Source organism: Mobula hypostoma, chromosome 7 (genome assembly GCF_963921235.1).
Source record: "Mobula hypostoma chromosome 7, sMobHyp1.1, whole genome shotgun sequence".
Lineage (NCBI taxonomy): Eukaryota > Metazoa > Chordata > Chondrichthyes > Myliobatiformes > Myliobatidae > Mobula > Mobula hypostoma.
The window spans coordinates 156,408,029-156,424,770 of NC_086103.1; the positions used below are offsets into that span (position 1 = coordinate 156,408,029).

Consider the following 16,742-nt stretch of genomic DNA (forward strand, 5'->3'; position numbering starts at 1 on the left):
CCTGTTATTTCCTCAAAGAGTCCCAACAGATTTGTCAGGCAGGATTTCCCCTTAAGCAAACCATGCATATCTGGCCTACTTTATCACGCGCCTCCAAGCACCGAAACTTTATCCTTAATAATGGACTCCAACACCTTCCCAACCACTGAAGTCAGGCAAACTGGCCTGAAATTTCCTTTTTCTGCCTCCCTCCCTTGTTAAAGAGTGGAATGACATTTGTAATTTTCTAATTGTCTGGAACCATTCCAGAATCTAGTAATTCTTGAAAGATCATTACTAATATCAGCTTTAGCTACCTCTTTCAGAACCCTGGGGTGTGGTCCATCTGGTCCAAGTGACCTACCTACCTTCAGACATTTCATCTTCCCAAGACCTTCTCCTCAGTAATAGCAACTACACTCACTTCTGCCCCCTGACACTCAAAATACAGGTATGTTGCTAGTGTCTTCCACAGTAAAGACTGATGCAAATTATTAAGTTTGTCTGCCATTTCTTTGTCTCCCATTACTACCTCTCCACTGTCATTTTCTAATGGTCCAATATCCACTCTTGCCTCTGTTTTATTCTTTATATTTCTGAAAGCTTTTGGTATCTTTTTTGATATTTTTAGCTAGCTTACCTTTGTGTTTCATCTTTTCTCTCCTTATGGGTTTTTTTTAGTTGCCTTATGTTGGCTTTTAAAAGCTTCCGAATCCTTTAATTTCTTAAATTTTAAATTTTAAATTTAAATTTTACTATATTATATGCCCTCTCTTTTGCTTTTATGCTGTCTTTGACTTCCCTCATCAAAGGTTGTCTCATCCTCCCTTTAGAATACTTCTTCACCTTTAGGATGTATCCTGCACATTCTAAATTGCTCCCAGAAACTCCAGCCACTGCTGTTCTGCCATCATCCCTGCCAGTGTTCCCTTCCAATCAATTTTGGCCAGCTCCTCTCTCATGCTTCTGTAGTTCCCTTTACTCCACTGTAATACTGACTCATCTGACTTTATCTTCTCCCTCTCAAACTGCAGGGTGAATTCTATCATATTATGATCACTGCCTCTCAAGGGTTACTTTAACTTTATCTTCCTAATCAAATCTGGTTCATTATACAACACTCAATCCAGAATTGCCTTTCCCCTAGTGGGCTCAACCACAAGCTGCTCTAAAAAGACATCTCATAGGCATTGTACAAAAATTCCCTCTCTTGGAATACAGCACCAACCTGATTTTACCAGTCTACCTGCATTTTGAAATCCCCCCATGTCTATCGTAACATTGCCTCTTATTAAACACCTTTTCTGTCTCCCGTAGTAATTTATATCCCACATCCTAGCTGCTGTTCAGGGGCCTGTATATAACTCCCATCAGGGTCTTTCTACCCTTGACGTTTGTTAATTCTACCCACAATGATTCTACACCTTCCTAACCTATGTCACCTCTGTAAGGATTTGATTTCATTTTTAACCAAATGCTACCTCAACCCCCCGCCTATTTGCCTGACCTTTCAATACATGGTTATCCTTGGATGTTAAGCTCCCAACTGATCTTTTTTCAGCCACATCTCAGTGATGGCCAAATCATACCTGCCAATTATGTAACTGTGCTACAAGATCATATCAAAGTTGCTGGTGAATGCAGCAGGCCAGGATGTTGCCTGGCCTGCTGCGTTCACCGGCAACTTTGATGTGTTTTGCTTGAATTTCCAGCATCTGCAGAATTCCTCGTGTTTACAAGATCATCTCCCTTGTTCTGTATACTGTGTGAATTCAAAGATAACATGTTCAGTCTTTCATTCACTCTTTTTGACTTTGCCCCCGCATCCTACTGACTGCAATTTTGCCCCGTCTGCCCGTACTTTCTCAGTCTCACTACACACTGTAGTGACTTGTAGACTCAGCCCTATCTCTCCAGTTCCCACCCCCCCTGCTAACTCAGTTTAAACCCTCTCAACAGCACAGCAAACCTGCCTACAAGGATATTGGTCCCTCTCGGGTTCAGGTGTAAGTGTCCATTTTGTGCAGGTCATCTTCCCCAGAAGGGATCGCGATGATCCAGAAACCTGAAGTTGGGTTAACTGATCAGGGAGACCATTAAGTACCCTGAAATCCCACATCTCACAGGAGGAGCATTCCACTGCCTGAATTACTCTTAAAAACATTAAAATTATGGGACATTTTCTTCATCTTCCTACTGATTTCTGACGAAAGTTGTTGAACCTGATTGCGTTAACTCCATAGACATAGAAAACTGCAAAGACTGGAATCCAGAGCATTACTCGGCTGGAGGAGCTCAGTGGATCGAGCAGAGTCTGTGAGGTGAAAGAGATATGAACATTTTGGTTGAAACCCAACAGTGGGTTCTCTTTTCAAATACTGCCTAACCAGTTGAGGGTTTTCAGCAGTCACTGTTTTTGTTTCATGCTCATCATCATTTTTCTATTGTATCTGTATGATTCCAAGAAGCATAAATGTGTTATGCATGGATGACATTTTTCATTAAACCCTTTGTTATAAAGTGGATGTAGCCAAGTAATTGTGCTCGGGCGTCTGCTCTGCTTAGCTAAGCTCTATTTTAATAGGCAGGGCTTGTCACATTGGTAACATTCAGAAAGTTGCATCACACTAAATAGTAGAGGTACTCAGTAAGTCAGGTGGCATCTCTGGAAGGGAATAAACAGTCAACATTTTGAGCCGAAACCTTTCATTATGACTCTCTTGTGTTTGAAAGTCAAATGTCTGATACATTCTCCTATATTTTCACAGAGACCGCTTTCTCATAGTGCCCATTTTCTTCTTATTTTCAGGCCTCAGAGAAGGAAATCCTGTATGTGATGAAAACCTCAGTCCTTCTGGTGACAGTACTAGCCACTGTCCTTGCTCTCTTCACTAACACCATTTATGGCCTTTATGTATTAAGTGCTGACATAGTGTATGTTGTCATTTTTCCACAGCTCGTTTGTGCTCTGTATGTTCCATGCGTGAATAGGCTTGGATTTGTCACAGGAGTTTTGATAGGGGCATTGCTCAGGATTACTGGAGGCGAACCCCTTTTCCATTTGCCGCCTATTATCCACTATCCTGGAGGTTATTTTCAAAACAACTATTATGTTCAGACTTTCCCTTATAAAACATTTGCAATGCTCTCCTCTTTGATTACAACTGTAGTATTGTCACATATAAGCAAAATTAAATGGCCAGAGGGTTCTGGTACTGTGTTTACCTTGACAGGAAGACCAGGTGAGATGAGAAACACTGAATTATTGCATCAATAAACGAAAATAGGCATACAATATACAGTACAATCACACTGGTGGAGGAAGAACTTGGAATCTAATTTTCTTACTCAAATCAGTTCATTGAGCTTCTATAATGCTCACTAATTATAAAGCTTTGCTGCATTTCCATTTGTAATAAGGAATACATGTTTAATTATGCTACTAACAGGGCACTACAGCAAATCTGGGAAAATTATTAATTATGCCTTCAAACTTCAGACTCAATGGTTAGGATGGTCAAGATACGACAGTGCTGTGAAATCTTTCTTGTTTGACACAATTAATTTAGACATTTCCATATTGCTTTACTGGCTGGCATCTTTTAACACAATATTTTAAAAAGTGACCTTGAGGTGATCTCAGATGAGATCTTGCTTGTGAGGAGGATTATCTGTATAAAATAATGAACTATGCGAATATATTTTATTCACAGACTTTAGATGATTTGCCCTTGGATAAAGGTTGAAAGCTCAGAAATTAGGGATAGTATCAATTCCAAAGAAGAAGCATACAAATTAGCCAGAGAAAGTGGCTCACCTGAGGACTGGGAGAAATTCAGAGTTCAGCAGAGGAGGACAAAGGGCTTAATTAGGAAGGGGAAAAAAGATTATGAGAGAAAACTGGCAGGGAACATAAAAACGGACTGTAAAAGCTTTCATAGATATGTAAAAAGGAAAAGACTCGTAAAGACAAATGTAGGTCCCCTGCAGACAGAAACAGGTGAATTGATTATGGGGAGCAAGGACATGGCAGACCAATTGAATAATTACTTTGGTTCTGTCTTCACTAAGGAGGACATAAATAATCTTCCAGAAATAGTAGGGGACAGAGGGTCCAGTGAGATGGAGGAACTGAGTGAAATACATGTTAGTAGGGAAGTGGTGTTAGGTAAATTGAAGGGATTGAAGGCAGATAAATCCCCAGGGCCAGATGGTCTGCATCCCAGAGTGCTTAAGGAAGTAGCCCAAGAAATAGTGGATGCATTAGTGATAATTTTTCAAAACTCGTTAGATTCTGGACTAGTTCCTGAGGATTGGAGGGTGGCTAATGTAACTCCACTTTTTAAAAAAGGAGGGAGAGAGAAACCGGGGAATTATAGACCGGTTAGCCTAACGTCGATGGTGGGGAAACTGCTGGAGTCAGTTATCAAGGATGTGATAACAGCACATTTGGAAAGTGGTGAAATGATCGGACAAAGTCAGCATGGATTTGTGAAAGGAAAGTCATGTCTGACGAATCTCATAGAATTTTTTGAGGATGTAACTAGTAGAGTGGATAGGGGAGAACCAGTGAATGTGGTATATTTGGATTTTCAAAAGGCTTTTGACAAGGTGCCACACAGGAGGTTAGTGTGCAAACTAAAAGCACACAGTATTGGGGGTAAGGTATTGGTGTGGGTGGAGAATTGGTTAGCAGACAGGAAACAAAGAGCGGGAATAAACGGGACCTTTTCAGAATGGCAGGCGGTGACTAGTGGGGTACCGCAAGGCTCAGTGCTGGGACCCCAGTTGTTTACAATATATATTAATGACTTGGATGAGGGAATTGAATGCAGCATCTCCAAGTTTGCGGATGACACGAAGCTGGGTGGCAGTGTTAGCTGTGAGGAGGATGCTAAGAGGATGCAGGGTGACTTGGATAGGTTGGGTGAGTGGGCAAATTCATGGCAGATGCAATTTAATGTGGATAAATGTGAAGTTATCCACTTTGGTGGCAAAAATAGGAAAACAGATTATTATCTGAATGGTGGCCAATTAGGAAAAGGGGAGGTGCAACGAGACCTGGATGTCCTTATACACCAGTCATTGAAAGTGGGCATGCAGGTACAGCAGGCGGTGAAAAAGGCGAATGGTATGCTGGCATTTATAGCGAGAGGATTCGAGTACAGGAGCAGGGACGTACTACTGCAGTTGTACAAGGCCTTGGTGAGACCACACCTGGAGTATTGTGTGCAGTTTTGGTCCCCTAAGCTGAGGAAAGACATCCTTGCCATAGAGGGAGTACAAAGAAGGTTCACCATATTGATTCCTGGGATGGCAGGACTTTCATATGAAGAAAGACTGGATGAACTGGGCTTGTACTCGTTGGAATTTAGAAGATTGAGGGGGGATCTGATTGAAACGTATAAGATCCTAAAGGGATTGGACAGGCTAGATGCAGGAAGATTGTTCCTGATGTTGGGGAAGTCCAGAACGAGGGGCCACAGTTTGAGGATAGAGGGGAAGCCTTTTAGGACCGAGATTAGGAAAAACTTCTTCACACAGAGAGTGGTGAATCTGTGGAATTCTCTGCCACAGGAAACAGTTGAGGCCAGTTCATTGGCTATATTTAAGAGGGAGTTAGATATGGCCCTTGTGGCTACGGGGGTCAGGGGGTATGGAGGGAAGGCTGGGGCGGGGTTCTGAGTTGGATGATCAGCCATGGTCATAATAAATGGCGGTGCAGGCTCGAAGGGCCGAATGGCCTACTCCTGCACCTATTTTCTATGTTTCTATACTATAGCTCATTCTCGTTACTAGCAGTGCAGTTCAGCATCATTAAGGTGAGGTTGGGATGAATGCTACCATTGAACCCTACATAAGCTGCACTACAGTTGTGTTTTTATATTCTGCTACTGTCAAGTTTCTTCAGAAATAAAATGTATAAAATTTACAGAAAATATTCAAAGCTCTCTCTCCCTGTTGTTGTCAGCAGTTGCAATTGAGTTTATCATTATAAAACCCTCAATCTTCTCACTGCAATACCCTAAGTCCACTCTTGAATGTGTCAACAACCATTCTCCTTCCCAAGGCATCTTTCCCAGACAAGCCCAGGAACTGTGCAAGCACAGAGAACAGAGCTCCATAGTTACTGCCTAACAACTACTCTAGTTCTAAAAACCTTCATTTCTTTATAAAGATTTCCAAATTCCATTAATTTCTTTATAAATTCTTATTCTTTATTTTTAAGCTTACTAATTATAAAGTTTTGCTGCATTTCTATTCGTAATAAGGAATACATGTTTATTTCTGCTACTAACAGGGCACTACAGCAGAACTGGGAAATTTATTATGCTTTAGTACTTCAATTTCTACCTTAAACTTTTGTATGTTCCAATTTTTCCTGCAGTCTGTAACATCACAAATTAAAGATTATTTTCTGACAATGGCTTGAGATTCTAAAATGTTATTTGCTGTTCGGCTTCTTTGGTGTCACAGGATTTCATTATTATTGCCACCTGATGAGAACCCTTATTGAAAAGGAGAAAACCACAGCAGATTGCCAAGGTCTTTGAGGTCAACATCTTCTATGAACAAACCACAATACCTGCAATAGCTGAGATGTATTCCACATACCCACACATTCACCTTGGGAGTGGAGATCTAAAGGTTCAAATACCTGTCTGAATAATGAGTAGTTTTACAAATCTTTGCTCTCAATAAACACCAGGCGTAAAGCTTAACACTTAAGGGCATTCTTCTGCGTCTAGAGGACATGAGGTATCTGCATCTGTGTTATGTAGTAAGCCAATCAGATCAGTATGAAAAGATGGAGGTAATGGTAGAACATGTTAGTGATGGAGAGATCTTTTATGGCTTCCTTCTCCCGCTCCAATGTGGTGGGACAAAAAGTTTGATTGATACTGGATGCCTATCAGTTGAAGAGAACTGCAGGAAATTCTGGCCCGGGGGAATTTCTACACCTTGGTAACCCTGAAGAAATGTAGATTATTCTGCATTTCTGTAGCATACTTTGGATGCGCTATCCTGACCAGCAAATCCGCAGAAGAGTTCAGGAATCTCAGGCCTGCACATTGTTATAACCATAAGGCAGTTTTATATCAAGATGCAGAAATTGAAACTGTCCTGTTCTACTCCTTTCTGATTTTATGGTTTCCAAAATAGGAAAGACCATTCTTTATAAGTTTAAGATGCAAGAACAAAAAGAACCCAGTTTTCATGAAGTTAGTTTTAAATTCACAAATTTTACAATCACACAACTTGGAAACAAGTCCTTGAACCAACCAAAGTCTAGGCAAAGCCAAGTCTATGCCAACCAAAGTACCTTCCTGAGCTAGTCCCATTGAGACTTCCAAGTCCTCTATATACTCACCTCACACTGTGTGGTAAATGTGTCCCTTCAAACTTTCCCCTCTCATCCTAAACCTATGGCCTCAAGTTTTAGACTTCCCTAACCAGGGAAAAAGACGGTGACAGCTTTATCTAAACCTTCGTTATTTCATAAACATCTACATCATCGCTCTGCCTCCTTCTGGGAAAAGTCTACCCAATCTCCCCACATAACTCAAGCCTTTGACTTATAGTATCATCCTTGTAAATCTTCTCTGCCAACTTAAACACATCCCTCCTGGCGTGGTTACCCAGAAATGCATATAGTATTCTAGGCGCAGTCTCACCAACCTCCTATAGAGCTGTAATGTGATAGCATAGTGCTCGTGCTTGATACACTAATGTCTTATGCTTTCATCACTTTGTCTACCTGTGTTGTCACTTGCAGAGAACTATGTACTTGTATTTCTGGATGTCTATTTTACTATTCTACAGGACTCTGTCATTTACTTTTCCTGGTTTAACTTCCCAAAATACATCACTTCATACGTGCCAGTTAAATTCCAGCTGCCATTCCTATGCCCACTTTTCCAGCTGGACTAGATCTGATTGGACCTTAACCCATCTTCATTGTTCATCATGTCACAATTTTGGAGTCATTCACAGACTACATACCACCTACATTCTCATTCAAATTGCCATATCTATAACAGCAGGAGACCCAACACCAGTTACTGCAGAATGCCAATAGTCATTGGCAATGTGAACACTTGAGCTTTAATTTGCTGCAGAATAGGTGGGAGAATATAAAGTCAATTAAATTAACATGTGACAAGGGTTGTGGAATAGATTAATTAATTAGCCTAACTCCAGCATGATATACATCAATATCTCTTACCGTATATAAGATACTGGGCAAACCCAGAATACTATTTCAAAGGCAGTTCCTCAGAATCAAGGATAACTTGCTTCAACTCCAGTTCTGTTTCTCAAATAGCCAATGAAATCAATTTAGATTCTAAGATCACACCACATTGATAGTTGAAGCTTCAAGTGGCAATGTTCCCTACAGTAAACAGCTGACAGGCATATAAAATGTGTTTCTGAGACAGAGAGTCAAATCAATACTAAATTTTCACTGTTGTTTCTTAAAGTTCAAAGTAAGTTTATTATCAAAGTACATATGTCACCATACTCAACCCCGATTCATTTTCTTGTGGGCCTACAGTAAATCCAAGAAACTCAACAGAATCAATGAAAGACCGCACTCAACAGGACAGACCAACAACCAATGTGCAAAGGACAACAAACCACAAATAAGAAATAGAAAAATAAATAAATAAATAAGCAAGCAAACAATAAATAACAAGAACATGATAGGAAAAGTACTTGAAAGTTGTCCATTAGTTTTGGAAATAGTTCAGTGATGGGGCAAATGAAGTTATCCACTCGGGTTCAAGAGATCGATGGTTGAGCAATTCTAGCCAGAAGTTGACAGAATTTTAAAGGAACTATGAAATACATTGGAGGACTTTCCAGAATATTTTGTCAAATAATTCCCTCAAATCCTGAAGACTATGCTTAATAAGAGTGTTATCTGATACAACCTTAAGAGGACTTTCAGGAAATACTTGATAATGATTATCCTGCTTGGGATTCTCCTTGGTCAAGTAGAGGAATAGCAGGTGGAGATGAACACCATGGCGCCTAAACAATATTGGTTTCCAACTTATTACATTCCTCCCTTTCCATTTAAAATATATTTCTTACTTTTATAGTAGTGGTAAGTCAGTCAGTCTGTCTCTCTCTGTCTGTGTCTGTCTGTCTGTCTCTCTCTCTCTCTCTGATGCTGAATCCTTCAGTATTGTGTTTTTTTAATTTCACATTAGTCTGGTAGATACTTGGAATTTCTTTCTGCTTACTTATCAAAATAACCAAGTCTTTTATCCTAAATATGGCATAAATATAGGTTTTGCCCTAAGACTACAGAGAACATGTAGTGTTCTGAGTCAGCAATCCATTCCATAAGGCATATCAAAGAAAATTTGACTTTGAGCCTCATATTACAGGTGAAAACAAACAGCTAATCTTCGAGTCAAATGTGATTGGGTAGAAGGACATTCTTTGGGACATGGATTTCAATATTTGTATCCCCTAGTTGAAGGAAATTCCTGCTTTCTATACTTAATTTCAGAAAAGTAGTTTAACAATTTACAGACAATGAGGGGTCAAGATCAGTATATCATATGAAAATCAAAAATGTTGCCAAGCAATTATAAATACACAAAGATGAGCTCAATCCTTTGGGGGCGATGGTGAGATGAGGGACACAAGAGATTATGGCATGGAATCCAGAAGGAAATTCTTTACAGGTAGCTTTACTCCAGAAGTTAGAATAGGATTAGATCAAATAATGATAGAGGGATGCTCAAGGACAGGGGTTCCCAACCTGGGCTCCACACACTCTGTGCTTAATGGTATTGATCAATGGCATAATAAATGTCAGGAACCCCTGCTCTAGGAGAAAATGGTGATAAATAGTTTGGGGATAATCACATGAAACATCACTAATAATTTGATTAGATCTGTAACAGTGAGGAAAACTTGCAGAGTTTCAGAGCCTCACTGAGTAATAAAAAAGTCCAAATTCAATGACCCAACAACAGAGTCAAACACCATAGGGTGATGGGGGTTGGAGATATGGAAAAGGTAATATTAGCACATACTAATTATTCAAATATAATTATATGAAAGTAAATTTTACAATACAGAAGTCACTGATACACTGTATAGTAAAAATGCTTTATTGCAAAGCTTAACTGTTATTCAGTTGATTATATCACTACAAAGGCAATCTTTCACAAGCCTAATTACATGCAATAACTTTAGTAGATTATTAAATTGAATACAATTTTCTTATGTACCAAAGAAATACAATAAGCAGTCAGAAATATACAGTAAAGAAATCAAAATAGATGACAAAAAACAAAGCTGCAAGATCTTTCCATTTCTGAAAGATTGTAGAAATTCCACAGGTTTTGTAATTTATTTTGCCAATGTTACAAATCGATGTTATGATTACTGCCGTATTGGAAAACCCTTGGCAGCGATAAAGTATTATGCTAAAGTGTTCCTTCTAGCAACAATTCATTTGTGAGTGAACTGATTACTTCCTGTCTTAGAATACCACAGAAGTGTCAAATTCACACCCGCTATTCATTGGAAAGAATATTCATGCAATTTAAAAAATTGAATTTGTAGTACAGTGGTTGTCTATTTTTAAAAGTTACAAAATTTTTCAAATTCTCATTTTAATTTTCTTTCTTTTAGCTTACATGCCAAACCAAGCTTTATTGATTGTATGAGACAGGCTGTAAATGGTCTCTGTTTACAACACAAAAATCTGTAAGACTGAAAATCTAACTATTTAGAAATATTGACCAGATATGACAATATAACATCCAATTATTTGTTGCTTCACTAAGGCATTCTTATCACTGCTTCTGTATAAACGGAACCCAGTGTAAATAAAATGAACAGCACATTTTATATTCAGTTTCATTCATACAAAATAGTTAATTGATTTAAAATTTTATTAGCTAGAAGTTTAATTACTAATAAATTTATGATAAATATCTAAAACATTCCCTCAGACAGCAGAGTGCTAAGGCATTCGAGGCATATTCAAAATTTAGCTGGATGTACTAATGGAAGCATGACTGATCGGTGGAGCTTTGGTTGACCTTTTTTATTCTTGACTTTTCAAACAGTTGACTCATATTTATCCTGCTCTGGGTATGATTCTGCCTCTGGAGAATGCATTAGACAACAGCAAGAATTTGATCAAACAGTTAAAACTGTGTTTTGTCATTTATAAATAATCTGGACAGTTGGTAGAGTACTGCATCCCTGTCATACTGAACCCACATACATTTGTAAATATCCATAAAACTGGGACGAGTGGGGTTAAGCTTCAAAAAGAATTTTGAATGCTTTCAGAATCTGGAAGAAAGGCATGACTATAAAACAATTCTTGGTGAAGATATGGTATGAATGAATAGATGGCTCAGAATTTTAGACACTGATCTTACTTGATTCGCTTGACTTCGAGTGGTGTGTCTAAAAAATATCTACAAAGGCGATGACATGAGGATTTTGACACAGCAACACTGGAATGATTCAAGGAAGGGGTGAAGGATTAAGATCTAGGGAATCAGGACTGAACAAGTTTTAGGCCTCAAAATGTTAAAGACAAACAGAATCAACTTACAAGCTCAAATTTTGTGAGATTCAACAAAGCAGCAAGGAAAGACCTTCATTTGAGAAAATTTTTAATATGCCAGAAAACAGTGTGGGTGGGCCATTTCATTCTCAAACCGTTGCTGGTCAAGATGTTTGTCATTTTGCAATAAGGACTTCCTAGAAATGGTTCTCTAATTGAACACTGCCCCTCCTCATCCTCATTACTGCTAATTATGGATTCTCGAAGAAAAGCATGTTAGTGAGGGAAAGTAATTAAAATTTATTTAGAAGCTGACAGTTCTGAATGCAGTTTATGAAATGGCCAAAATAAGGACTGCAATCACACGAGTCACTCATGAAGAAAAACTATCAGACATAAGCAATAATAAGAGCTCAGCTGCAGAAGAAACTTCAACCATAGGCTGAGCAGTAAACAGGTGGAGGTGAAAATATCATAATTAAAAATACTTATATCTCACATTGAATGGAATTGGAGGAAGATCTGATTCCACAGCCTCACATTTCTGCATATTCATGTGTCCACAAAGAATACCACTATTGTATTTCCTTCTACCACTAACCCTCGCTTGGCAGCCCAGTCCAGACATCAACCACTTTCTGTTCCACATAGCTCTGTAAACCTTCCCCCACTCACCTTAAAACGCATGTCCTCTAGAGACCCTAATACGGTGGGAGGAAATCACATCGCTCAATTCATAGAGCAGTAGGATGTTACATCCTTCAATGATCCTTCAATCCTACAACTGCTACAAGCCAATTAATGAAATATGAATATTTTAAGAAATAAAACACATCTGATGCATATTAATGTGAAGTGCATTATTTATATTTTTGCATTATCAACTGAGACACTCCCCTCCATTACCCTGAATATTCAAAGACCAAAAGTGCCTACTTGTATTGGTATAAAATGGCAAGAGACACATCTGGCTAAGGTAACTGGACAATAATTCATGCACCAAAGAATAATGTGTAAATATCTTCACAAATTCAAATGAATACTCTGAGGCAGGTAAGTGTACAATTTTTAAAAAATCATGTTTTGATAAACGTTTGCACTTTATCAAGACATTAAAAACTCAAAAAAACAGAAGTAACATACAGGCAATATATTCATGGTAAAGTCCATTTTATCCTTCAAGTATGTAAAATATACCCAAATCAATTATGTTTACCTTGATACACACAATCATACATGTATAAAAGAGTAACTTTCTGAAAGTGCCTGTTTTAGCATTCTCATGCATGAGCACCCACTGCACCAATTTAAAAACTATATTAAGGGTGCAACTTTTTAAAAGCTTTACAGCTTTAGGTTTAAAATCTTTTTAAAGTTGATACCCCATTATACCAACAATTGTCAAAATCCATGATTGTTAAATTAAATATAACCTGGTTCTGAGAATACATTTTAACTGCTTACACAGAATACTACATCACCACTATATAGCATCTAAAATATCAAATGTATTGCAGTTGAATACTCTTAATTGGAGCACACAAATATTAAAAATGTTCAATTTGTACAATAGTTTCTATAAAACAAATACACACAGGGAATGTAGAATCAGTAGCTGAACCAAGGTTCATCTCAACATGAACCTTCAGAAAAAACATGATGAGGTGTATGAACTCTTTGATTAATACGCCAGCAGTTTATTATTTTCTTAATAGAACTGCCTCAAAATATCATAGCAATCAACACTCACCGTAGAATTATTAGTAGCACCTAAAAAGTGTTTTTTTTTATAGACTATACAAAGAAGTCACAGTAGGTATTCATTAGCATATACAGTATATTTATAGTCATTCAAAAAATATTAAAATGAATCAATATTAATCCAATTTCTAGTAGTAATTCTGGTTTACTATTTCCTTACAAAATCTAACATTATTGCTTATATTTCATCTACTAATTTATATCTAGCTCTGCTTAAATGTATGGTTTCTGCCACAACATCTTAATTGGTAGCAAGATCCAGAGTCTAACCACTTACTAGGATAAACAAAAACTCCTGGTTCCTTACCAAATCAAATACTGTGTCTACACTTAGGAACCTTTTTTGTGGACTACCACAATTAATTAGAGTTGATTTCACACAGCAGCATGACATCACTTTCAACAATCACAATTCCAAATCAACAAGCACTCAGTGGTCCCTGAAACCAGGTGGTGAGAACAGTGTCTCCACAGTATTCAAAGAAAAAATTAAGCTCATCTCTTCGATCTAAAACATTCATGGCTTTAAGGTTGTACTGATTACGGCAACGCTTTTGCTTAAAAAGATCATGAGATTGATGAGAGACTTTAGCAAACTTACAGCAGCAGCTCGGTAGCGCAGTGGTCAGCATAACGCTATTACAGCATCAGCTGAAAGATCTGGATTCAAATCCTGCCGCTGTGTGTAAGGAGTTTGTACGTCCTCACTGTAAACAGAGTGGGTTTCCTCCAGGCACTCCGGTTTTCCCCCACATTTCAAAGGTGTTTAAGTTAGGGCTTACTATGTTGATGCTTGAAGTTTGGCAATTCAGCACAATTGTTGCTGATTTGATTTGTCGCAAATGACACATTCCACTGTATGTTTCAACGTACATGAAACAATAAAATCTATTAATCATTAATTTGATTTTGATTTTTTCCCATTATGATTTTCCTCTCATTCTGTATGTGGGATTTAAAGGGGAACATCATTCTATTCGTAGCAATTTTGATCCTGGTGTAACGGTCCACACATCAGAATACATTATCGCTCTGATTTTTTTGCTTTTATTCATTTGTTCTTTGCATTTACTGCAAATCCTTAACTGCTCCTGAACTGAGAAGGTGGTTAAGAGTTGAGCACATTGATATGCCTGGAGTCACATATAGAATATACCAGACAAGGACAATGAATTGTGTGGAATTTTAAGGACCATTTAAAGTCCTGCACTTTCATTATTGAGATTATATATTTAATATATATATTAAATTCAATATTTAGTTATTCAATTTAAAATTCCCACACAGCCATGGTGGCTCCAAAATTCTAGCTACCGGTCCAGTAACCTATCTAGTATGAAAATAAAAAATGCTGCAGATATTAGGACCAAGTGACAATTCTGCCAATACTGCCCATCAATTAAACTTGTCAAAATCTTGTTTTGGACAGACTAACTACCATCTTATATAAATTTCTACAATGGTTTCAAATTATGTCTTTATATTGGTGAAAGCAAAAGTTATTAAAATCATACTTGCAAGCTGAATGTGGAACTAGGCAATCATATGAATAGAACATCAGAGACTATATCTTGGTGAAAGGTAGCACTTGCTCCAGAGATATGTTTGCAGACAAAACATGTCAAATAGTTTATCTTAAGTCTTGCTTACAAATGCATCTTGGATTTTGGAAATAACGGCAGCAAAGTAGCATAGCAGTTAACTTAATGCTTTACAGCATCAGCAACCCAGGATCAATTCACGCCCTTCTTCCCACGTTCATGGGGGTTTCCTTCTAGATGCTATAGTTTTCCCCCACTTTCCAAAGGTGTATGGGTTATGGTTAGTAAGTTGTGGGTACGCAACATTGGTGCAGGAGGTACGATGACACTCGTGGCCTGTCCCCAGCACATCCTCGGACTGTTTTGATCATTGATGCAAACCACACATTTCCCTGCGTGTTATTGTTGTTTTGATGTACATATGACAAATAAAGCTAATCTATAATCTTTAAGAAGCTACTATAGTACAATGCATTTTCTACTTTTCATACAATTGACTTTTAAAATGAGATCTTGTACTCGAATCCTCTGGATATATGTAAATGAGACACCGCTATATTGAGCTGTACCTCAACAACAAATATTCAGATGATTAAAATACAGTGGAGTTAAAATTATACAATAGAATTATATTAGACTCCGATTATTCTCACACAAGAGCATCACACTTCTGAAGGGACATAATGGCCTTGCTGATACTATAACCTCAATTTACCAGAATGATATCTGGACACTTGATTGATTTACTCGAAACACAGTAAGTTAAACATGATCTGATCCATTTCCATGATATTTGGTTTAAAATAAAGTTACATTGGGCTTATAGTTTCAGAATTAAATTAGTTCCTCCACAAGGGAAGTGTGGAAACTCTCCTGCACACATTTGTAAAATTTCCAGCATATGTAGAACTCTTGTGTATCTTTATCCCCTACTTTTTTCTTTTACCCTTCAGATTTTTTCTTTTTAAAAAAAGCAAGTTTCAGCTGCATGCACTGCTAAATTTACTGCATGCCTAGTTAAAAAAGCTGGATAAGTTCAAAAGTTTCGAATCTCAAGCCAAGAGGATGCTCAAAACAAGTCCACTATTTACTGCCACCCTAGTTGAGAAGGTAGACCAGGTTGCAGGGAATATGGAGTTGTAGGTGTGGAAGGATAACATGTAAAACCATTACTGCCCTGATTTGGGAAGTTCTCCACAGATCCAGTTGAATGTGCCTGAAAAGAGAGCACATCACATTTTAATTATTTATGCCAGAAACTAAACAGATTGATTCATTTTGTACAATTAAGCTAATAAGCTACTCATAAATTTAATTAACTACACACTGCTACATCGATCCAATCACTGCTCCTCATATGAATGACAATTAATTAGAAGGTATCTCAGAATTGAGTGTTCCTCTGATTTTAATTGCTCTTCCACTTCTACCTTGAACGATCCATATAAAGCTCTCATTTTATATCTGTTTAATTGATCACTCTTAATAAAAATACTTTGAAGAAACAGGAAGTTCGAGTACCCAAGGAAAAGAGAGATTTAGGACAGCAAGCCTGGAAAGAACAAGATATTCACCTGCTTGAATCCTCAGCATGAAGAAAGAATCAGAAGAACATGTAAAATTGTAATTCAGGTGCTTTTAGAGCAGTGAACAATAATTTGGATGTGGAGAATGGATAAACTGCTCTCACTACTAAGTACTCCCTCCCCTACTTTAGAAAAGCCACACAAAGATTAGGGCACCACTTTGGCTAACATCCCCATTCTACCCATAAACACAGCACCAAGCTCCATGTTCAAACAGTTGTTAGTTTACTCATTCTATCCTTGGCTGTCAAACTTTTCTAACAAATCAAACATGACTTTTAAAAGCAGACTTTCGTCTTTTACTTAGATGATCTTTAACCCTTT

The 16,742-nt window shown here is 37.9% G+C and overlaps 2 protein-coding genes across 6 annotated transcripts in view; one reads left to right on the top strand and one right to left on the bottom strand.

The window, feature by feature from the left end:
• The window catches only part of LOC134349684 (high-affinity choline transporter 1-like), a 40,167-nt gene extending 35,984 nt beyond the window's left edge, over positions 1 to 4,183 (top strand). For 2 of the 3 annotated variants that reach the window (XM_063054370.1, XM_063054369.1), the window contains exon 9: positions 2,789 to 4,182. In XM_063054370.1, the coding sequence (XP_062910440.1) occupies positions 2,789 to 3,256 (468 nt within the window). In that variant the 3' untranslated portion in view covers positions 3,257 to 4,182. Of the gene's footprint in view, positions 1 to 2,788 lie in introns of all 3 variants that reach the window. The other variant, XM_063054371.1, reaches the window with a different exon arrangement.
• Positions 4,184 to 11,430: 7,247 nt separating this feature from the next.
• proser1 (proline and serine rich 1) overlaps positions 11,431 to 16,742 on the bottom strand; it is a 36,653-nt gene continuing 31,341 nt past the window's right edge. For all 3 annotated transcript variants that reach the window (XM_063054372.1, XM_063054373.1, XM_063054375.1), the window contains one exon: positions 11,431 to 16,048. In XM_063054372.1, the coding sequence (XP_062910442.1) occupies positions 15,920 to 16,048 (129 nt within the window). In that variant the 3' untranslated portion in view covers positions 11,431 to 15,919. The remainder of the gene's footprint in view (positions 16,049 to 16,742) is intronic.